A 24,767-nucleotide genomic window follows, 5' to 3' on the forward strand; every position below is an offset into this window, starting at 1 on the left:
ATGATGTCTGCAATCTGGCACTCGCCGCAGTTCCTGACAGCACCTTCTTTAGTGTCATGAGCAGTGATCCACTGAAGTGAAGACGTATCACAGCGTGGTAGATGGCATCAATCATCAGCTGGACAGTCTGGCAGAAGGCCGAGCCTCATCACTCTGTACAGTCGGACATCAGTGTCTCCTCTGCACCCATCTGATGCTCTCATAGACCAGGTTGGAATGTCAGTAGGTGAATTACATTCAAGAGCAGAAGTCAATTTGTTGTTAGTGTAGCCTAAATCCTAGTAAGAAGAAAAATTAAAGCAGCAGCACACTTGTCATGCTTATTTTTTGAAGTGAAGATATAAATAAAGCATCAGCTTTCAACATAGCATCAACTACAAAAGACCAGCAGGGTTTATTTAAAAAAGGGGTCAAAAATCAACAAAAACAAAAAAAAAACTTATATTTTGCACATAATTTTTAAGGAAATTAAGCTTGATTTAGGTCCATTAAAATATTTAGCATTTTCATTGCAATTAAGCTTATTATTCTGGCCTTTTTTTGCTATTTGCTAGTTATTTCTACCAAAACACAAATACAGTATTTTTTTCTTGTAAATATACAACATACATGTAATGTATGCCAATTAATAAAGCTAAGCTTAATTTTAGGACCATTACGATGTAATATATAGATTATACCTGTAATATATTTCTATAAACACACAAACACACTCATATATTATTGAAGAGTTCAGATGCAAAAGCCTCTAAGTGCCATCTGAAATTTTCTTCTAAAATTAGCATTTTTATCAAGCTTGGATGTTTATGTTCAGTTATTTCACTTTAATGGCAATAAAAAGGACCTGTTAATTAACATTAAAGTGAAATTACTGAACCTAAACATATGAGTTTGTTAAAAATGCTAATTTTAGAAGAAAATTTCAAATGGCACTTAGAGGCTTTTGCATCTGAAGTCTTCATATATATATATATATATATATATATATATATATATATATATATATATATAGAGAGAGAGAGAGAGAGAGAGAGAGAGAGAGAGATACATTTTCATATTTTTATGTTTATATAGGCTATATTTTTTATGATTTTGGGGTGAAATTATTTGCGATATGTTCTTTATACAAAAACGCATATTTAAAATCCAGTTTCCTTTTTAATACTACATTTAGTTTCACACACTAATTAGACGGAGCAGGAGATGCAGCTGATGGAGTCTTGGCGGTCTAGCCTCGCATCTTTGTCTCTATTTTTAAAAGCACATTTCATGAAATATTCAACCAATTCTTTCAGCATTTTCAGCTATAATGTACTCTCCTGACCTCCTTTTGTCTATATGACGCACTAACCTTAAAAATACTCCTGACCTTCACAGGCTCATCATGAATTCAGTGCCACAGAGTTGTCTATAATTTCCTTCTTTACACAGAATCATTCGATACCTATTGGTTTTACTTCAAGAGCTGCATTGGATCATTTACCAGACCAATTTCACTACATCTGTTTTGCTATTGTATGGCCAAAACAAAGAGAAATAATGGGTATACTGATGTAAATCTAGGTTACCATCTTAAATGATGTAAATAGCACTGAAGCTCCAGTATGTCTAAAAGGAAGTGAGACATAGACATCTCTCCTCAAAATGCTAGATTTCCTGACTTTGAAGCCATGCTGGTTTGATATCTACAGTACTTGTCTCCCACTAGTCTTTTCTGGTGCATGTCTGTGTATGAGCAAAACGGTGTGCTGTCTAATAGGATGAACTTGAAGGGGATCACAAATGCAAATTCTGATATTCAAATGTTGCCTGCTAAGTCGACTGCTCAACGCAGAAAAGCACAGCAAATGCCTAGCAAAGTAAAAGATGTTAACATTCTTGTTTTTGCACAGCAATGTTCCTTTTTAATACACTCAGAACATCATTTTTTTCACTGAATGTTTAAGTGGAAGGGTGAGAAAGAGGAGAAAGAATTTGTGTGTGTGTGTGTGGTAGTTGGTCTGTAACACTGACTATGACAGAGGGAAAACCAGTGGGGGAGTAATTGCACTTTGCATGACTCTCACAATGAATTTGATGACACACTGAGGAAAAGCATTAACAGCTGAAAACTCTGATACATGTACACGCCATGTTCGAGATGATTGTTATTATGTAGGCTACACATTCAGTATAATTATCTTTGAGTTCTTAAATAAAATGACAGTAAAATCAATTAAAAAAAAAACATGGGGGTTCGTTTAATTCCTGAGACCACAATGATCTTTCATTTGGAAAAGTGGTGGCGGTCAGGCGGCAAAGTGATGGTTAAATGTGTCCATCCAGTGGCGGTTAATAGACATTGCACATATTTCCACAGACAATGTGGACAATACCGAGGCATATTTCGTTTCAAATGCCATGAAAACAAACAAAAATACCTTTCATGAAAAAAAACAAACAAATGTGATAACTGTTGCACACTTGTGCACAATTTCATAAAGATTGAGCTTCTTGAGAATAAGTATGTGTGTGTTCCACTAGTGTTTGTTTGTTGAAGGAAACGCGCATGCGCAGAGAAACAGCTGCTTCTCTCCCTCTAGCGGGCGCAGTTGAAGCCGCGCATGCGGAGTGGAGTTGTAGTCCGCGGTGGGCGGAGTGGATGCGAGGATGTTGAGTGTGACGATAAGCAACGTGAATGAAAAAAATGACGAAATAACTGTGATCGAGGGCAAGTAGCGGTCGCGAATTCATACGGTACTGCGCAAAAGGGAATGTAAGTCCTGTCACATTAAAATTGTGCAACCGTGATGAAATTATTTCAGAAATGAAAAATTTGTGTCAATCTTGCAATCGATAAGAATGCTCGATGCGGCTAACTATATAGCACTACTACAGCGTTATTGCAGGGTGGCGCGCGACAGCGTATTCTTGTTTCTAATATCAATATAACGGGATTTACATAGTTTCACAGTCAAAGCGTGTGCATTATTTTTCCATCATAGAAAAGACTGATATTGACATTGAGATGAAGGCTGCCACTAATGGAAAATCGATTGGTTTGCATTTAATATCAGGACGATGCATCTTCTTTCATATGTTTGAACCTGAAGCTTAAGTTACTGGCTCTCCTTTATCTTTTTTGCCAGACTTCCTTTGAGAGCGTGTGACATTGCTAGAGTAAGGTTTTCTAAAACCATGTGGAAAAATACAGCAATAGAAATTGTGCCTCGAGGTTCCTGAGGTCTCCAGCTTCAGCAGTGAAATACGCAGTTAAATTAATGGAGCTGCCAACGTTGTCAAAATATTGTTTTGTTGAGTAAGTGTAACTTCGTTTTGCATATTTTAAAGGAGAAATGCCATCGCTTACAAGATGAATAACCTAAAAACACTTTCATACCACATTTGACTATGAACTCAGATGTTTAATTAAGAGCAATCACTAGTTAGTATGCAGAAATTACAATAACCTGACAGCCAGAGATTTTTTTTTCAGTTTAAATATCAGTTTAATTCAAGAAAGATTTTAAAGTGTAATGTTTTAAAATCTAGAAACCCATAGCACACCTAAAGACCAAATCAAAGATGAAATCAGAATGGTTGGTTTTAGTTCATGTCTGTTTGCTGTTTATGTTAATGGCAAAATGGACCTGAAACATTGATGACTTACTGCAAATTTAATGATGATGTATGTATCTTGCATCATGGGCATATACAAAATCTTTGTCCAGTTAAATTATTCAAAAGATTGATAATGTTTCTCTTCCTAACTTAAAAATTTCGCCTGCAACTGATTAACGTTAGCAAGAAGCAAATCATGATTTTGCTGTGACTTTAATTAAATTGTCCTGTTTTATTAGGCAGTACAGCCAGAAAGAAACTTTTCTCTCATCAAGGCATTTAATGGGGTCAGACTTATCGGAGTCTGTACGTTAAGCTGAATTTACTGCAGAAAGTGTGTGGAAAAAGCAGTAAAAGTGAATTCAGAACCAAGCTTGACTTTCAGAACTGTAAAGAGTCAGCTAACAAAAATATGTTCTAAGAACATTTTGCTAACATTGCCATTAAGTTACAAAAATTTTATTTCTAAATATTCCTTGAATGTTCAAAACATCCAGTATTTTAAATGTTTTAAAAACGTTTTTGCTTGGATATTTCTAAACTTTAAAGAAACATTCCATTATATAATTTAGCAAATATTATGGAAATGTTACTTTTGAATGTTCTCTGAACATTCTGAAACAAGTAGTAAGTAGCAACGTTTAAATACATTAGACAAACATCCAACTAAAACAATTCAGAAAAAATGCTCATGAACGAAGTATAAATAATGTTTTGAGATCATTATTTAAGACCAGATAACTTTGATCAATGTTCTATTAAAGGGATAGTTCACCCAAAAATGAAAATTTGATGTTTATCTGCTTACCCCCAGGGCATCCAAGATGTAGGTGACTTTGTTTCTTCAGTAGAACACAAATTATGATTTTTAACTCCAACCGTTGCCGTCTGTCAGTCAAAAAATGCACTGAAATGGTAACACCATCTATAAGAGTAAAAAAAAAAAACATGCACAGACAAATCAAAATTAAATCCTGCGGCTCGTGACGACACATTGATGTTCTAAGACACAAAACGATCGGTTTGTGTGAGAAACCGAACAGTATTTATATAATTTTTTACCTCTAATACACCACTATGTCCAACTGTGTTCAGCATCCGGTTAGTGAGGTCAAAAAACTTCCGTTGTCAGAGCGCGTTCAGACCTCTCTAACCGGATGTGGAGGGCAGTTGGACATAGTGGTGTTTTAGAGGTAAAACAATGACATAAATACTGTTCGGTTTCTCGTACAAACAGATCATTTCGTGTCTTAGGACATCAATATGTCGTCACGAGCCGTAGGGTTTAATTTGGATTTGTCTGTGCATGTTTTTTTTTTACTCTTATAGATGTTGTTACCATTTCAATGCATTATATGACCGACATACGGCAACGGTTGGGAGTTAAAAATCATCATTTGTGTTCTACTGAAGAAACAAAGTCACCTACATCTTGGAAACAAATTTTCATTTTTGGGTGAACTATCCCTTTAATGTTACTGGAAGAATGTTTATTCATAACTTTGAGAGAACTTTGCCAGAACATGAGCTAAAGTTCTGAGAATATTATGTTTGCTGGGGAAATCCAAGTGTTATATGTAACCCTGGACCACAAAACCAGTCATAAGGGTGAATTTTTTGAAATTGAGATTTAGTATAGGACAATATTTGGCCGAGATACAACTATTTGAAAATCTGGAATCTGAGGGTGCAAAAAAAAATCACCTTTAAAGTTGTCCAAATAAAGTCCTTAACAACACATATCCACTCACAAAAATAGGTTTTTTATACGTTTACGGTAGGAAATTTACAAAATATCTTCATGGAACATGATCTTTACTTAATATCCTAATGGTTTTTGGCATAAAAGAAAAATCGCTAAGTTTGACCCATACAATGTATTGTTGGCTATTGCTACAAATATACCTGTGCGACTTATGACTGGTTTTGTGGTCCAGGGTCACATATAGGATTAGTGATGCTGCTGCATGACATTAAGATCACTATGTTTCTTAAACTATTGTGGTGTTTGTTTGGGGTTACAGATCATTTTGAGCACAACCAGCTGGCTGCTCACCCTGTGTGACCTCTGGGAAGGCTTGTTAAGAGCACTATGGGAAACACAAGCAGTGAGAGGGCGGGCATGGGCCAGGAAAAGGCCCACAGAAGGGACAGTCGAGGAACCAAGGAAGGAGACCGTCCTAAAATCCTGATGGACAGCCCAGAAGATGCAGATATTTTTCATGGGGAGGACATCAAAGTGTGTGATGGCTCACATTATATGTTCGCTTATGAAGATATCATGATCTAGATATGATGACCATGTGTTCTGACTTTAATTTTCTATTAGGCACCATTAGAAAAAGAGGAATTTATTGACTGGAGACCAGACCTGGAGACCAGTGAAAAGGTCCTCACTTTAGATAGACCCACTGTGTTTCGGTGGACAGGAGCTGGAAAAGAAGTCTATATTTCTGGATCTTTTAATAATTGGACCAATAAGATTCCTTTGATTAGGAGGTACGTAACAGTTAACATTATCTATAACTATTAAAAAAGTTTAAATAAATAAATAAATAAATAAATAAATAAATAAATCAATCTAAATATTAAAATATATAGCTAATATTAATATATATATATATATATATATATATATATATATATATATATATATATTATATGTATAATATATAATATAATATATGTATAAGTACAAAGTTCTGTCATGAAACTCTAGATAGCGCAGACTGATAGGTCCTTAATAGGTTGTTTGCACATGACGTCACAGCAGCAGCGCGGATGAGTCTGGAGGGCAGGGAGTGATGTTTCTATAAAGGAATCCTATCAAAAACTCAAAATTCTCATGTTTTGCGTCGTTTATGGTTGCTCAAATCTATAAAATCGAGAACCCAGAAGGTGTTTATATCGTTTACATAACTTATACCGTTTTTATAACTTATTTCGTTTTTTAACTTAAAAAGTTGTTGCCTTTTAAAGCGTTTTGTGTCTGCTGATAGGCTACTTAAATGAATATGGATAGCCTACCTGCTTACCTTTTTGACTTGGTTAAATATTCACATTCTTCATGCTATCGTTTGCAGGGAGGAGAAGATATTTTATCCTATTTAATTATAATTTGGTATTTTCACTTCAGTTTTGTAGTATTCTGTTCACAATGTTGATCTGGTTACCATGAGAACAGTGTCACGAGCTGCTGCTTCAGCCATCGTATGTTAGAAAATGTCCAAATAAAATAAATGTGTTCAACAAGCTGACAGAAGTCGATCAATTTATTTGTTGGAAGCGTGTAAATGAAACTAGTTTTAATGTTGTTTTTGTAAATATTCACTTTTCCATATGACCACGGAGGAGAATCGGAGGGTCACGTTCAGGACACAGACGCGCTGTATTTTTGTATTTATTTCAACAAATGACAACTAGGCATGTAACGGTATCAAATGTTCATGTTGCGATTAATTGCTGAAGCTTTCATCACGGTATACGGTATTATCACGATATTAAAATAAGTTGCAAAAAAAAGTGTTGTCATAGTATAACAGGTTTAAAAACTCTTTTTGTAATAACAAAAATAACTCTGAATGTTTAAATACAATTATACAATACACAAAAAAATATAAAGTCAAATTTTCAAACAGTGCAAAAGAATTAGGCCATAAAGAACAACAGGAAACAATTTACAATAAGGTCTCATTTAATGCATTAACTAAGATTGAGCAACAGCTACATTTGATACAGAAAGTATTATTTTCTGTTAATGTTAGTTACGTTAGTTTTCTCTCAGGTCCATTAAATAAGTACTTTTGATTTTAGTAATGTTATTAAACAGTAACTAAGAAATTAACATTAACTAAGAATAATTAATGCTTTATAAGTATTTTTCATTGTCAGTTTGGTAATAATGAATTAACTTGTTAACTAATGAAGCCGTATGTCTTTAAGTTTTACTGAACAATAACAAATAATCAGAACATTTCTAATCATTAGGGCATGTTGTAGTCCAGATTAAAATATATGTTTGAGGCATTTTAAAAACTTCAGCACAGTTGCTTTGTTTATGGGGTTTCCGGGGTAACCGCTGCACGCTGCTGTTCCATCAGCGCCCTCTGCTGTCAGAGAGTGAACACGCACTTTCATTCAGCTCGTCTCCTTCACTCTTTCCGCCATGTGCTTCTCATGCACTTTGGGCTTGTTTACATCTGAGCGCGAGTTCTTTTGACGCAGAATACAGCGGTGTTGTGCATTTTATACGGTTAATGGGGAAAGTATTCTTATATGCATTATAAAAATTGTGATAATTGGTAATAAATGATTATTTACGGTATTTTGAAATGCCCACGATAACAATACCGTGCATATTCATTATCGCGATATATCGCATTACCGAATATCGGCACAAGTCTAATGACAACCAAAATCAAACCCATAGAAGCTCGTGAACAGTTTTGAAGTGGCTGTGTGCAAGTTATAATCATTCACAAGCCGAGTGATCATCCTCTAAAACATGTTAATTATTACACAAAAACCAAATACAAAACACAGCAAAGTATGTGATTATTTTGAGTGAAAGGCAGTGGGTTTATTTAGTGACATTATTACATTTGCTAGTCGTCTTCCCTCACCTTCTCAACCAAGGCGAAAATTGTATTACCGTCCTTTTTTTTCCCACGAACGATATCGTGAGTTCCTATTACAATTCTCGATTCAGCATAAATGACCTGCAATGGCGACATTTTTCACAATCACGACAGAAAATCAAAATACTGCTCTAACTTCACTAGTAGAAAGGCAGCGCGATATAAACAAACCCAGACTAGAACTGAATACGGCGTGACGGCAGCTTCACATCCTCTATATCTGCCTCCTCGATGGAAGGAAAGTCTTTTAATTCAGCGGAAAAGTCGCTCCTCTTCATAACATAAGGATCGCGTCCAACATATGTTGTGATTTTCTGTTTATACCTTTCTAAACCAGCAAAGAAAGGACTTTTCCCCATCTCTTCCATTCTAATTTTCACTGCTTGCCCTCCACCGGAATTTCGCGCGTCACCAGAACCACGTGATTGCAAACAACCTATTCATTCAGCTTGCAATCACATTATTCTTGATAGAACCTTCAAATATTTGGTTAGCATTCACTGTAAAAGTTGCAGTGTGCATTCAGAAACCCTCCACCTTCCCCAGCTCCACCTGTATAGATCTGTTACGGGTAATTCATGTATGCTATTTTGTACTTGTTCTGCAGCAGCAGCGCAGCAGATCTATTCCACCAAGACCAAACATCAACATAGTCATATTCTTTACAATGCCAAACACTCTGAGAGTTGTCATGACAGAAATAATCAAATCCATTAATTTAACATTTTTTTTACCTCTGTTTCTTTAATAGTCAAAACAACTTTGTGGCAATTGTAGATTTGCCTGAGGGTGAACACCAGTATAAATTCTTCGTGGATGGACAGTGGACACATGACCCAACAGAGGTGACAGAGACATCAGTCATCATCATCCATTAGTACTATAAAACCAGCATGATGACCTTTTTTTCTCTTTAGCCTGTGGTGACCAACCAGCTCGGCACGGTCAACAATATCATCCAGGTGAAGAAGACAGACTTTGAGGTGTTTGATGCACTTATGGTGGATTCACAGAAATGCTCTGACATGTCAGGTTTGAACACAACCATTTCCACATTTCATTTCATCATATTTTAGAGCTGTTTAATCACAAAAAAAATTGAAAATGACCAAAATGGTCAGTCATGGGTTGTTGTGACACATTGTCTTTATTGATTATAGATCTGTCCAGCTCTCCTCCTGGGCCGTACCATCAGGACTCTTATGTCCCCAAACAGGAAGAGAAATTCAAATCTCCCCCCATCCTGCCCCCTCATCTCCTACAGGTCATCCTCAATAAGGACACAGGCATCTCAGTGAGTATATGCAAAAGACCTTGCATTAGGCCTACAAAAATTACAGATTAGATTACCATCATAGTACCATTCTCTACTAAAGTGATTTGATTTAAGGCCCTATGATCTCTGCGATGCTGAAAGCTCAGATTTCCATTTTTACTGAAATTTAAAGGTCCCCTATTATGCCCATTTTTACGATGTAATTTAAGTCTCAGGTGTCCCCAGAATGTGTCTGTGAAGTTTCAGCTTAAAATACCTCACAGATTATTTATAAATCCATGTTGTAAATACCCATTTCTGACTACAGTCAAGCACAGGCTGTTTTCGAGCATGTGCCTTTAAATGCAAATGAGCTGCTCTGCCCCGCCCCCTCTCTATGATCACAGTTGCTGCCTCAATCGGATTCTCTGCCAAATATTAACAAGACATCTGCTTGGTTTTGATTATCATCTATATCGCAAACACTCTCATGGATAGCACAGTTTTTCATTCATCATTAAAGTTTATTATTTCCACGCATTTTAAAGCTATACCAGTTTAAACATCTAATGCTGTGTTCACACCAAATGCGAATAGAGCGTCTGGCGCGAATGATTTCAATGTTAAGTCAATGTAAAGACGCGTTTACGCGCGTCTGGAGGTCTCGCGGCGCGAATGAGGCGTTTAGCGCAGCGCGGAAGACGCGAATTCGCCTCATTCGCGCGTCTAGTTCGCGCGAATGACGCGAATTGAGCGTTTCGCGCGAATGGTGCTTTTTGTGCATTTAGCGTTTGACGCGAATTCGCGTCTGACGCCCGAGTTGAAAAATTTGAACTTTGGCGTAAATTCGTGCCGCGTTAACCAATCAGGAGCCTGCTTGCTGCTGTGGCGGCAGGCCCGCCCGGAGTTACTCATTCAAAATGGAGGAACAACTGATATTATCAGTGAGCAGTCACCCAGAGATTTATGACACAAGTTCATACTTCAGACAGGAATAAAAAGACCTCGCTTGGAAGAGTGTCGGTGAGGAGATTGGGCTACCTGGTAAGTTGTAAATACACATTTCACTTTTGAGTCACGTACACGTTTATCGACCCGCAGCCTTCCCGCGACGCTGACCTCTACGCCGCTGTTCTGCTCTCCAGAGCAAATACAAAGCGGTAGCTCTCTCGATGAACGCACGATCAACATCAGCCATCTTGCAAACAGACAACCGCCTAGCACTTGCCCCTCCCACAAGAAGCGGATTTCGCCTCGGACGCGCGTCAATTTCGCTTCAAACACTTGTTTTTTACGCGCGTCTATTTCGCTCTAGACGCGCGAATGCATTCAAAATGTTCAAGCGGCAAACTAGACGCGGTAGACGCGAATTTGACGCTCTATTCGCGTTTGGTGTGAACGCAGCATAATGGATCATTTTCTGAGTGCACTTATCTGAAGCACACGCACACAGCTGTCAGACGTTCTTCCACATTTTTTGTTTTGTTTGAACTGTCAAAAACACACAGTTCACATAAACACAGTCAGTTATGTCTATGAACGTAAATAGCAGGCAACGTTACAGAAATCGTATGTGTATATTAGATCTGTGGCGCATTCCCTTCAAAAATAAAATTCACTGCGTTCGCTCAGATGTCAGTAAATGAAGACTGAAAACAACAAAACATCTCAATTACTTACCAGACATTGTTGTCGCTACAGCTGCTCTACCGTGGAGAAAATGGCAGACAACGTACAACTCGCTGAGGGCGGAAACCATGGTAATACAGGACTGTCAATCAGTGGCCATGGGCGGGGCATAAGTAATGTGACTTCACATTACTCAGAGAATCCAAACAGCTTGTCTAATGAGACTGCTTTGGTTTAATGGGGATTTTAAAGGTGACTTAGAACATCTTTTTAAAAGATGTAATATAAGTCTAAGGTGTCCCCTGAATGTGTCTGTGAAGTTTCAGCTGAAAATACCCCATAGATTTTTTTTTATTCATTTTTTTAACTGCCTATTTTGGGGCATCATTAAATATGCGCCGATTCAGGCTGCTGCCCCTTTAAATTCTCGTGCTCCCCACCCCCGGAGCTCGCGCTTGCCTTAAACAGCATAAACAAAGTTCACACAGCTAATATAACCCTCAAAATGGATCTTTACAAAGTGTTCGTCATGCAGCATGTCTAATCGCATAACTATGGTATTTATTTGGATGTTTACATTTGATTCTGAATGAGTTTGAGGCTGTGCTCCATGGCTAAAGCTAACATTACACACTGTTGGAGAGATTTATAAAGAATGAAGTTGTGTTTGTGAATTATACAGACTGCAAGTGTTTAAAAAATGAAAATAACGACAGTCGTCTCCATGAATACAGTAAGAAACGATGGTAACTTTAACCACATTTAACAGTACATTAGCAACATGCTAACGAACCATTTAGAAAGACAATTTACAAATATCACTAATATCGTGGATCATGTCAGGTATTATTGCTCCATCTGCCATTTTTCACTATTGTCCTTGCTTGCTTACCTAGTCTGATGATTCAGCTGTGCACATCCAGACGTCCTGCCCTTGTCTAATACGTTGAACATGGGCTGGCATATGCAAATATTGGGGGCGTACATATTAATGATCCCGACTGTTACGTAACAGTCGGTGTTATGTTGAGATTCGCCTGTTCTTCAGAGGTCTTTTAAACAAATGAGATTTATATAAGAAGGAGGAAACAATGGTGTTTGAGACTCACTGTATGTCATTTCCATGTACTGAACTCTTGTTATTCAACTATGCCGAGGTAAATTCAATTTTTTATTCTAGGGCACCTTTAAAAAAAGGAGTGGATGGATTTTTATCATTGTAGGGTGGTTGTGTTCACACACTGCTAACACACATTTATATCCAAACACCTTGTAAAAGTGGATTTAGCATAATAGGTGACCTTTAAGGAATTTCAAGGAATGTACATACAGGGAGTGCAGAATTATTAGGCAAGTTGATTTTCTGATCATATTTTTTTCCCAAGCACATTTTACCAATTCCAATCCACATCAATCTTAATAACTACTATTAATATTGTTTTTAATCATTTATAAGTGATATATAATTGTTCATGAAGGCTGGAAATGAAAAATGCCTTATATTCAGGTGTGCAGAATTATTAGGCAAGTTTTCTTTTACAGGCAAAATGAGCCAAAAAAGAGATTTAACTCAGACTGAAAAGTCAAAAATTATTAAATACTCATGAGAAGGACGCAATACTAATGCAATACTAGAAATTGCAAAGTTAAAGCATGACCAAGGGACAGCAAAATGCTCATTGGGTCAGCGGGGTCAGACAAAAACAGGTGGAAAAGAAAAGACACGTTAACTGCAAAATAATTAAGAATTATGTGTGAAACCATCAGGAACCCTTTAGTCTCCAGCGCCACCATTTTCCAGAACTGCAACCTACCTGGAGTCTCCAGAAGTGCAAGGTCTCAGGATCTCAGAGACTTAGGTTAGCTAAAGAATCCTAAAAAATGACCCGCACTTGATAAGAATCACAAGCTGAAGTGTTATAAAATACATGAAGACTGGGTTTTTATAGGCTTTATAGACAGACAGCTTGAGAGTGACTCCTGAAGGACCAGCACCACATCCTCTTGTACCACTGTTTGAAGAATTTATCTTCCAGAATCTGGCAGTAAGTTTTGGAAGATCATTTTTAGTCCATCTCTGCAAGACAGACATTTCAGGATAAGAGATGGACTAAAAGTGAACTCAAACACCTTACTGCCAGATTCTGGATAAATTCTTCAAACAGTGGTACAAGAGGATGTGGTGCTGGTCCTTCAGGAGTCACTCTCAATCTGTCTGTCTATAAGGCCTATAAAAACCCAGTCTTCATGTATTTTATAACACTTCAGCTTGTGATTCTTATTAAGAGCGGGTCATTTTTTAGGATTCTTTAGCTAACCTAAGTCTCTGAGATCCTAACACCTTGCACTTCTGGAGACTCCAGGTAGGTTGCAGTTCTGGAAAATGGTGGCGCTGGAGACTAAAGGGTTCCTGATGGTTTCACACTTAATTCTTCACCTTAATTCTTAATTATTTTGCAGTTAACATGTGTCTTTTCTTTTCCACCTGTTTTTGTCTGACCCCGCTGACCCAATGAGCATTTTGCTGTCCCTTGGTCATGCTTTAACTTTGTAATTTCTAGTATTGCATTAGTATTGCGTCCTTCTCATGAGTATTTAATAATTTTTGACTTTTCAGTCTGAGTTAAATCTCTTTTTTGGCTCATTTTGCCTGTAAAAGAAAACTTGCCTAATAATTCTGCACACCTGAATATAAGGCATTTTTCATTTCCAGACTTCATGAACAATTATATATCACTTATAAATGATTAAAAACAATATTAATAGTAGTTATTAAGATTGATGTGGATTGGAATTGGTAAAATGTGCTTGGGAAAAAAATATGATCAGAAAATCAACTTGCCTAATAATTCTGCACTCCCTGTATTAAAAGTAGGGCTTTACATTTAATCAAATTCAAATCATGATATTTGGACTAGTGTCTGTGATTACTAAATCACATTATTAAATAATATGAAGCCGACATGATCCGTGTGTTTTTGTCTACTGCACATACTCACAGAAACTCATTACAAACCACCAAAATAAAAGTTCAGTTTAATGTGAAGAAATTACGACAGAAATGTATTACTACTGTGTAGTAAAATTCGCTTTTTAATAATAATAATAATAATAATAATAGTTAATAATAAATAATAACAATACAATTTACAAAAACAAAAAAATTATTCTTAAGGAATATCTCACAACTAAAAGATTTTTTTTTCAATCCTTGCTGTAATTTTAAGTAAAAGTCCAGACATGCAGCACTTTATTTTACACAAAAAAAGGAGTTGGATTACATTTTTAAAGATTAATTAAACCAAAGTTTTATAAGTTAATTTGTGTTAAATCATACAACACAGAAACCAGAACAAAATAAACCAGACAACAAAGAATTTAGGGGGAAAAATATTTATAATTGGTTTTCATAGCACTCTAAAAGTATCAGAAGATATTATTACCAAATAAAATGTTTGGCTCTGGAAAAGTTATGAAAATTAATTAATTGATTTTGTTTTTAATTAGTATATTTATTATGCTTAAATATACATAATTCTATCTATAACTTTAGAATTGATAACATTATGTACACTTATAGCTCTGCTCTAAAATATTTAATCTACTAATATTGGTCTTGTAAAGAGAAAAGGCCCGTTCTCACCAAGGACGATATCTATAACAATAAAGATATAGTTATAAAAATCATTCTAAATAGAAAAGAATAGCTCAGTCCACACAACACTATAACGTCACAGAGAAATGCTATTGTTGGAATCACTGTCAGAGCTTTTTTTTCCCAGATGATTTTTTCCCCCCCAGAATCTGTCTTGAGCTTGAGCATTTAAAGTGACAGACGACGGATGCTGATGTAGTTATCGTTATAGTTATCTTTATATTATAGTTATTATTGAAAAAGGCATGGAAAATGTATATATAAAAAATCGTGTCATCTAATTGGTCAAAAAGTTTATTTTTTTCACAATATTTTTCCACTATAAATTACTAAAATTAAGTAGTCCAGATGACCTCCTTTTGGGGATCGAGACCCAGATTAGGAAACCCTGATGTAATTACAGTCATTGTTTTAATTTTATTTTTACACATTACTTAAAAGTGTTTCATTTGCATAATTGCATTGTAAGGTTCAAAATAGATGCTGCCAATGGACATGAGTTGAGGCTAATGGAAATATGTTCTTGTTTTCTAACAGTGTGATCCAGCGTTACTCCCTGAGCCCAATCACGTCATGCTTAATCATCTGTATGCTCTGTCCATAAAGGTAAAAAAGCAACTTAAAGAGCTCTGTGAGATGAACCGGTATTTATTTCAAGTCTGTTCTGATGACTCTGTATCTCGTCTGGTTGTCTGACAGGATGGCGTAATGGTTCTGAGTGCCACCCACCGGTATAAGAAGAAGTATGTCACAACCCTGCTGTACAAGCCAATCTGAGAAACATGGCCATTTCAAACACACAATTTATGTGACCTCATATATATCTTATATAGTATGTATTATTGTAAATAGGGATGCACAGAGATGCACTTTAGAGATAAAATCCCACCTTATTGGGTATAGACTAACCAGAAACATAGAAATAGCTTAGAGGTACAGGACATATCTGTACTTTTACTTTTACACTCTTAAAAACCATTACTCAGTGGAACTGGGCCAAATTGACTGAATCTAAACCAGTATATGGACAAGAAGAGGCGATTTTGAATGTGAAAATGAGTGTAAATAGAGCTTGACATGTTTATTATTTAGTTTAGTTAAGTGTTTAAAAATTATATGGTTGTGTAGCTAAATATGAATATATTATTAGGAAGCATATTGATTATCAGCCAGAAAAGGCCCTGTTATCAGCAGTTTGTGTTGGAGACCCAAATATAGAAAAACTGCAGGGTTTGAGAAAATGTTTCACTCAAGAAACTAAATCCATTTTTTTTCAATTTCATGAAAAAGTTGTAATCTTTTAAATCCATCTTTTAATCTTCTACATTTTTATTAGAACAGAACAAATAAATATTGCAAATATCTTGATTTAACTTTTAATCTGTCTTATGTTCTTTGAAATTATCACTTTTAATAAATGATTCCACCAATTTTGGTTCTGTTTCATTATCGCATTTACAATGGCAGGGTGGATCGAGTTGTGGCAATTTTATGCTCTTGAAACCATGAATGCCCTTCATTCTGGCTTTGGACATTCTGGGTAAGTTCTGCAGCATATGCAAATTCTCGGGACCTTCCAAAAATACTTGAAAGTCATCAGTATATTAGGTAGACCAAAATATCAAAGACCAAAATATATTCATATTAATATATGAATGTATATTCTTTAAAATCAAGCTTGGTTCCTTGAAGAACATTTAACATCCATGGAACTTTTCCATTGCACAAAAGGTTCTTTATAGAGAAAAAAAAAAAGTTTTTCAGATTATTAAAATATTTTTCCCACTAAGGAAAAAAAGTAAAAAAAATAATAAAAAGTTTGGCATCACTGAGAAAAATTAGGGGGTTAAACCTTTTTTTTCTTTTTTAAAGAGTTTATAAACCATTCGAGAACTGATAGAGCATCTCTTTTAGTAGCATCTATTTCAGTTGAAAGTAAAAAGGGGTGTAGGAACGCTATGAAAAGTTTTCAAGGGCACTTACGGTTGTCATAGTTGTTCATAGTGTGATGAACAACACCTGGGCAAACTGACTTCATCCACTAAAAAGCACTTTGAGCCAGTGATTAAAATTAATTGTGCATTTCCAACTCTGAAAAAAGAAGTTAGATAAAGCACAATTTGTTTGCAGATGCCATGGTATTTGATTTCTAATGCACTGAAATGCATGCATTAACTGACTTAAGTGTTTAAGTACTCTATAGGGCCACTATAATCCTTCTCCGTGATGATGTTGAGGATTATAAGCCTCTGGTTATCATTCACTGGTTAATAAGCATTCTTACATTTGATAAATTTCTTCCACAGATGCTGTCAAATTCATCACAAGATTATGCAATGCATAAATGCTAGTCCATCCTGGACCACCCATACAATACCCTATGCCTACAACTGTGACAAGCCAGGAAAGAAGGTCATTGCTTGGCCTACTTATCACATTGTTAGTGAGAACAATATGTTATTACTCAGTAGTTACTCATAACTCATGTAATTACACGGTCATAAAAAGGCTTAAGTAAATTACAACCATAATGTGTTCTGGAACTTCTAGCACAGAAGATGGATATAAATTACTAATTTTTAGGTCACTCATGACGCAAGGTGCTCAGTGCAGACAGGTCTGTCTACAATGTAGGTGTATTTCAAAAAAGAAAATTACACTTTATAGGAATGCTGATGCAAAACCTCCAATCAGGCTACATGAATGCTGGATTATTCATTGTTTGTGTGCATGTGTGCGTGGCTTAATAGCACAAATTAAAAATTTTGTCAGTAAATAGGATCAATATCTTAACAATGTTCTTGACAAAATATGGCAACGCTTTAAAATAAGGTTCTATTTGTTAACATTAGTTAACATTAATTAACATGAACTAAAAATGAAAAAAATCTTTCAGAAGCATTTATTTATCTTAGTTGATGTTATTTTCAACGTCTGCGTCAACATTATTAAAATCAAGTTGTATTAATTAATAGACTTGTGCTAACAATGAACAATTTTTATTAGCAAATGTTAATAAAGATTAATAAATATTGTAACAAATGCATTGCTCACTAATGTTAGTTCACTTTAACTAACAGCATTAACTAGTTCAGCATTGACTAATATTAACTAACTGTTGACGGTAATGCATTACAAGTAAAGCCGGACACACATTTAACTAGCTAAAACATTCTAAAACTGCTCAACACACAGCGATTGTTTCCTGCGACTGAAGCAGATTTAAATACTTTAAATCTGCAAGCTACTTTTTCTCATTTACTTGTACAAAAACAGATTCAGTGTTCCTCAAAATTAATAAAAACAGTGAAATACTTCATGTATTTAATCTCACTTTAACCATAGTGTGTTTGCTGCTGACATTCGATGATCCTATTCAACCATACCAATAAACAAAAATGACTTGATAAGCATTACATTTTGTGTATCATTATTTTACTTTACTTATTTTTCTGTAATCCAGAATGGCAGCAGAGCTGAAATGTTTGTTTGAGCTGCGCCCTCACTTGTACATGCGTGGATTTGGTTTCCTTCAGCCTCATTTAACTTTTCGCTCACTCCAGTAAAGCATACGCATGGTCTAGAGCAGGGGTGGATGTTGGTCCTGGAGAGCCACAGTCCTGCAGAGTTTTGCTCCAACCCTGATAAAAACTCACCTGCCTGTAGCTTTCTAGTAACCCTAAAGACATTGATTAGCTTGTTCAGGTGTGTTTGATTAGGGTTGGAGCAAAACTCTGCAGGACTGGCTCTCCAGGACCGACGTTGGCCACCCCTGGTCTAGAGTGTCCATACGGTGTGCACATATTTAATATGTTTTATAGTTTATTTTTGTATAAATCCCAGTATGTGCGTGGAAAATTTGCGCACACGCATTTCAATGCCTTTTTTTTACATCAGGACCCATTAGGTCAGTAGGCGGAGAGAAGGTGGTCTTTTGTGGCTGTTCGAACACATTTGACCATATGAGCCACGTTCGACCAATTGGTAGCCGAAAATGCATTCAACTGGATTGATTTCGTAGTGGAAACGCTCATGTGGTTGAATGTGTTCGAATAGCCGCTAAAGACATTATGGGAAGGGCGCTACCCAGATGGGATTTCAACTTTGTCGGCTGAATTCCCAAATATGGTCTGAAGACTATAAATGTACCAAGCACAATGTTCTCTCACCATTCCTGATTTCTAACATGCACCCACTGCATTCGGCCAGTCTTGCGGCTGTCAGAGCAGAAACAAAAGCTGATGCTTTCCATATGTTTTTCTGTCATCTCCGGTAGCTTCCATATGTAAATTGTGTGAGCTTATTTTGTCCATTAGATCAAAAGATCTGAAAAAACCCCATACATTTACCCACCTATAGACCCTCCCCTTGAAGAAATCAGGACAGAAGTGGTCAAAAGTGGACAAAAGAGACGGATTCAAGAGACGGATTCTAGAGACGGATCGACCAAAAATGCAGGTTAACACCAGGTGGAAACAGGGCCTATATGAAAGCAATCTGGTCAAATGCGTTTTCGACTATATCTGGAAGTGTTAGATCGTGGACCAGTTCAAAACTTTTTAGACCCCGTTTAAACCTGCATTTAGCATCATCCACATATTTTTAAGAGTGTATATTAAGCTATTTAAATGTAAATAAAAAATAATAAAGAAATTCATATCTGACAAAATAAATAATTGAATATTTGTCTACAAAACATTTCTTTATCGTCACGCATATAGCCAAGCATAACCTTTATATCAAAGGTATAATGAGAAATACTGTATAAATTTAGTCAAATTTGTCCAAACATTTGGTTGATGTACTGTATAGGTGTCATTTAATTATGTTTTTTGATTCATATACAGCTGCTAAATTTTTCTTTGACAAGAAATCAGTGCTTTGTGCATGCACATGGTAAACAAAAAATTAATACCTTTCACATTGGATCTGTTGGCTGAAAGCTTTCACTTTTAACAGATGAAATTGTGTTTCAAATTTTGTTCAGAAAAAATGTCAGTACCTCACCACTATACAAGATTTGGGACTCAGTGTACCAGACGTCCTCCTGACACCTGCTGAAAAGCACAGACAGGGAACGACCTGATTATGGATGTCCTTGTCCTCTATTTTCTGTGAACCAATAAGACATATGAGAAGTTATCCTACAACTTCTCATAGGCCTAAGTATTAAGTAAAGAGGTAAATATGATCTGTTTCAAGGTTTAACGTCTGGACATAATCGTCATAAGCCATTTACACATGCAATTAATGTCTTAAAATGCTCTTAAAGAGCAAAAACAGCAGACATCAAAATCAGCAGGAATGTCTGGATTCCAGAACATTCAAACCCTTTGTTTTCAGATGTTTTAAATGTTTCTTTAAATGCTGTGTCACAGGTCAATTTGTCAGAAGTGTCTGCCAAGGACATAATTTGCTTGAAGCCATCTGTGATTCATTTAAAATTGAAAGTGTGAGGTTTAACTTGAGGAATCCTTTTATCTTCAGTGTAAAATCAGGTTAGTAAGTCTGTGGATGTCGGTCAAACTCTGGATATCATGCATTGGTAAAGCTAAAATTAAATGTTGCTTGCTGCTTGTTTTCCAGTTCTGAGGACATTTATTGAGATATATTTTGTGTACTTTTGTGAACAATTACGGTTAACAAATTCTTAGGTTCCATCATAGCTGTTGTAATCTAAAGGTTCACCACTAGGAGACGCTCTAATAAACTTTATCCATATGAAGGTTTTAAGGAAGGTTTACAATCTCGTGCAATATTTAGGCCTAACTTATTGAAGAAAATAACATTTATCCATTCAGCATTGTCATGTAATAATTTATTAAAAGCAATGATGTGATAAAAATGAATTAATTGCAAACAATGGTCTGACATATTTGTTTGAACTTGCAAAGACTAAAAAATATATCTACTTTTAAACTAAACAAGATTATAAACTACATTTTTTTTCAAGAAGAGATTGTGAGGCAGAAATGCAGTTAACTAGATATTTCTGATAACTCTGTCTTGAAATGGAGTCAAGATTCTTGAGATTTTGGTGGGACCTATGCTTGATTTCACACATCAACCTGACAGATACACGTCATGAACTTTACCTTCGTTTTAAGGTATTCTCCAGACATTTTTTTCAAAGATTTATAAGTGCTAATTTTAATCGTTCATTGATTAAAATATGTTGATTATGCTAAGAAAATCTATGCAACTTTTAACAGTACAGTTTGAAAACCTTCTTGATTATTGCAAGATACTGCCAAAAACATTATTATTATTATTATTATTATTATTATATAGATATTATTATTCACTTTGGTAACATTTTAAACTTGGTTTGATTAGTTGCAAGATTGCATATGTGTAGCATTAATGAGATTAGCCAGGTCAAGCTGTATTACCATACTGTCCAGAACTAAATGTCCTGACCTTCAAAAGAATGTGAATTTATGAATAACCTTTCTATCTGCGTCAGTGGCATTCTAAAGGAGGGTGAATGTATGAGTTTCTAATAGAAAAGGTGGAGAAGAGGCAGTTCTCCAGCAACAGACAGAAAATAGAAATGATACCATCCCATAACAAAAACACAAGGCAAGGCCAACATATCAGAGAGGAAAAATGTGTTCCCTAGCAACAATTTCTGACTCATATGACTCTCCTTCAGTTTGGCCATGGACAAGTATGACAAAGTGCTTGATTTATGTGCACATTGATTAATTTATCATTGCTATTATATAATATATATCGGTAAGATTTTAATGTTTTAAAATAGGTTTTGTCTGCTCACCAAGGCAGCAATTACTTAATTAAAAATACAGTAAAAACAGTTGATATATATAATAAAATTCATCAAAAAAAAATCCTGAAAAAAAAAAAATTGTACACAATAAATGTTTCTTGAGCAGTAAATCATCATACTAGAATGATTTCTGATGGATCATGTGACACTGAAGACTGGAGTAATGATGCTGAAAATTCAGCTTTGCCAACACAAGAATAAATTACAATTTAAAATATTTTCAAATAGAAAACAGTTATTTTAAATTATAATAATATTTCACAATATTACTGTTTTTACTGTATTTTTAATTAAATAAATACAGCCTTGGTGAGCAGACAAAACTTCCTTTAAAACCATTAAAAATCTTACCGATCCCAAACTTTTGACCGGTAGTATATATATTACACACACATGTTATAAATTAACGTATTTATAAAAAGATATATAAAAGATAGATTTATTTATTTATATTTATTAAAAGTTATAATATATATATATAAATATATATACATAATTTAAATGTATCAATTAATAATTTACTTAATTTACTTCAAATAATAAATTTCTTTTATTATTTAAGTAATGCATTTGAAAATTCTAAAAACATTGCATGTGTCCTTGGCGTTTCAGTAATTCTTTGACTACCAGGTGTTACAACGTGACACATTTTGTATTGGCAATATAATACATTACCTCCTGTGTCAAAGAACGTGTGTAGCCTAAAGGACATACCAAAAAAGAAAAAGTGCTTTCACTGTTCCGTTCCTCTGCCCCTCTCCTTTCCTGTTTGCGTCCATGACAACAAAGCCCCCAATTCCCTTGTGCTATCAGGTTACTGAATCTGAACACGTGAGATTGTCTCTTCTTTTCTTAGAAATTCCTAAAGTACAGAGAAGCCTCATTCAGGGAATCATGTTTGCCAAGAGCAAAAGAAGATATGGCACTAAGCCAGAAGCCTTTGGGGAGTTTAACTAAACTCAGGGAACATCAACATCCCAGCATGCACCTATGATCTTCCCAATACACCTGAGAATCATCAGCAATTTTCCTCCTCTCCCGAAGACATAACGTAATATATCATTCTGTCAGAATGAAGCCCTGTCTAAGAACAGTATTACACATGGTATCTGTGCAGCTGGTGCTAAGACACCATATGATGATGAGTCATATAATATTTAATAAGGCAGTCCACACAGAGGGCGAACATTTAAAAATGCAAGCTGATTGGGTGGGGAAACGCTTTGAATTACATAAATCACCTTAGATGGCAAGGGAGAGGTGTGAATGTCAAACTGTCACACAAAGACATTCCAGTCTGCCTGCTTCATAGGCTGAATAAACCGCCAAAACTTGTGTTGAAATCAGAGTTCAGGGAGGTGGAGGAATGAGAGAGGCTTTCCTTGACATGACTGTGGTATCTCGGGACTAGAAAATTAAAACGACATAATGGTTGAATGAGAAATGAAGCATTATGGAATGTTTTGTATGATGTGATAACGTCTTCCAGATAGTACACACACTGTTTGCATGCAGCATTGCACCATATAGTCGTCCCTGCTGTGGGAAGAAATGACGTATAGTAATATTTCATCATGCAGATGATGGCTGATCCCCGTCGACAAACTCAATTACACACAATGAGAGCAGACGAGATGTTTGTAGGTAGGAATGCGATCTGTTCCCAGTCATGAATCCAGCTGCTGCTAAGACATCATCATATGAATCAGAGGTTTAGCATGAGAGGATGAGATTACACAGAGAGATTACATACAGTGTCCAAATCCACAAATCTCTGTTGAGCATTCTTACACTACCGTTCAAAAGTTTGGGGTCAATTAAATATATCGAATATGCTGATTTGTATGGAAGAGGATTAGGGCCAAGCAATAATAAAAAAATAAAACCATCTCAAGATTAAACTTGTTAAATTTTGAGAAAATAGTCGAGATAAAATGTTGAGAATAAAGTCATTAAATTACGAGAAAAAAGTCGTTAGATTATGAGAACAAATTCGTTAAATTATGAGAAATTTATGAGTTCTCGTAATTTAACGACTTTTTTCTCATAATTTAATGACTTTATTCTCAACATTTTATCTCGACTTTTTTCTCGAAATTTAACAAAATTTTTCTCATAATTTAACGAATTTGTTCTCGTAATTTAACAATTTTTTTCTCGTAATTTAATGAGTTTATTCTCAACATTTTATCTCGACCTTTTTCTCGAAATTTAACCAGTTTTTTCTCGTAATTTAACAAGTTTATTCTCAACATTTTATTTAGACTTTTTTCTCGAAATTTAACAACTTTAATCTTGAGATGGTTTTATTTTTTTTATTATTGCTTGGCCCTAATCCTCTTCCGTAGCTGCTCAAGATATATTTTTTATTATTAATAATAAAAAATATATGTATTTAAAACAAATATTAATATTAATGTTATGCTGCTTATTTTTTTTTTTTTTGTGTGTGTGTGTGTGGAAACCATGATGTTTTTTCAGGATTCTTTAAACAGAAAAAATAAAATAAAATTCTTCTTGTAACAATGCCAAATTCTTTACTGTCACTTTTGATCAATGCATTTCTTGCTGAATAAAAACTATTAAAAAACGTTATGAACAGTAGTGTCGCATAGGTTGATTTTTATTAAAACTCTTTTTTTCTATATGAGTTACTTTTTACCATGTTTGATAATTTATTGTTACAGCTTATTTTTGAATGTTTTATTTTTATCATTTTTATTGTTCCAGACCTAGTTTTCAAGGACACGTTCACACAGCAGCAGAATACGGTTGTCAGTCCTGTAGCTATTTGAGTCCGTATACCGTTACGTTCACACACAGTGCATTAAAACTACAACCGCTTTCTCGGAAAACATGCGTTTTGTCTAGTTGTCTGGCACATCATACAGTGCGAGAGAGCTGGTATGCTAAGGGGTTTCGTGTGTGTGGTTTCACTTTCGGTAACTGCGATGATGATATGAGCTGTGTGTCATCTGAAGGTTTTAGATCCAGTCACTGTTCTTCACCTGAGCGGCTCCCATCAGTTTCTGCTCTATGCCAAAGAGCTTAGAACCCAAGAGGCGACACTTTGAAACTTTTTGGCTAACAGCCACTAGATGGCGCTCCGGTAGTGCGGCCGCCATTATGGGGTGAAAATGCCAACTGGACCACAGAATCCTTCACATCTTACGAACTTCACTGCCAAATCAGAAGCGCAAT

The 24,767-nt window shown here is 35.5% G+C and overlaps 1 protein-coding gene across 2 annotated transcripts; it reads left to right on the top strand.

The window, feature by feature from the left end:
* Positions 1-2,596: 2,596 nt before the first annotated feature.
* On the top strand, positions 2,597-16,206 carry prkab1a (protein kinase, AMP-activated, beta 1 non-catalytic subunit, a). 2 transcript variants are annotated; one of them, XM_048173377.1, is made up of 9 exons: positions 2,622-2,755; positions 3,129-3,298; positions 5,625-5,839; positions 5,930-6,099; positions 8,989-9,082; positions 9,155-9,269; positions 9,398-9,531; positions 15,314-15,382; positions 15,476-16,206. In XM_048173377.1, the coding sequence occupies exons 3-9, from the start codon at positions 5,693-5,695 to the stop codon at positions 15,551-15,553; spliced, it is 807 nt and encodes a 268-aa protein (XP_048029334.1). In that variant the 5' UTR covers positions 2,622-2,755; positions 3,129-3,298; positions 5,625-5,692; the 3' UTR covers positions 15,554-16,206. The 2 variants fall into 2 exon arrangements, with proteins under 2 accessions (XP_048029327.1, XP_048029334.1); XM_048173370.1 differs by lacking the exon at positions 3,129-3,298 and having other exon boundaries at positions 2,597-2,755.
* Positions 16,207-24,767: the final 8,561 nt, after the last annotated feature.

The sequence above is a fragment of the Megalobrama amblycephala genome, linkage group LG2 (assembly GCF_018812025.1).
Source record: "Megalobrama amblycephala isolate DHTTF-2021 linkage group LG2, ASM1881202v1, whole genome shotgun sequence".
Taxonomy (NCBI): Eukaryota; Metazoa; Chordata; class Actinopteri; order Cypriniformes; family Xenocyprididae; genus Megalobrama; species Megalobrama amblycephala.

What these genes read in the sequence shown, in the direction of transcription:
- prkab1a (XM_048173370.1), top strand. Translation starts at nt 5,693, where the DNA reads ATGGGAAACACAAGCAGTGAGAGGGCGGGCATGGGCCAGGAAAAGGCC. An exon ending in AAGATTCCTTTGATTAGGAG is followed by an intron (nt 6,100 to 8,988) that starts GTACGTAACAGT and finishes TTTCTTTAATAG; the next exon opens with TCAAAACAACTTTGTGGCAA. An exon ending in TGTATGCTCTGTCCATAAAG is followed by an intron (nt 15,383 to 15,475) that starts GTAAAAAAGCAA and finishes GTTGTCTGACAG; the next exon opens with GATGGCGTAATGGTTCTGAG.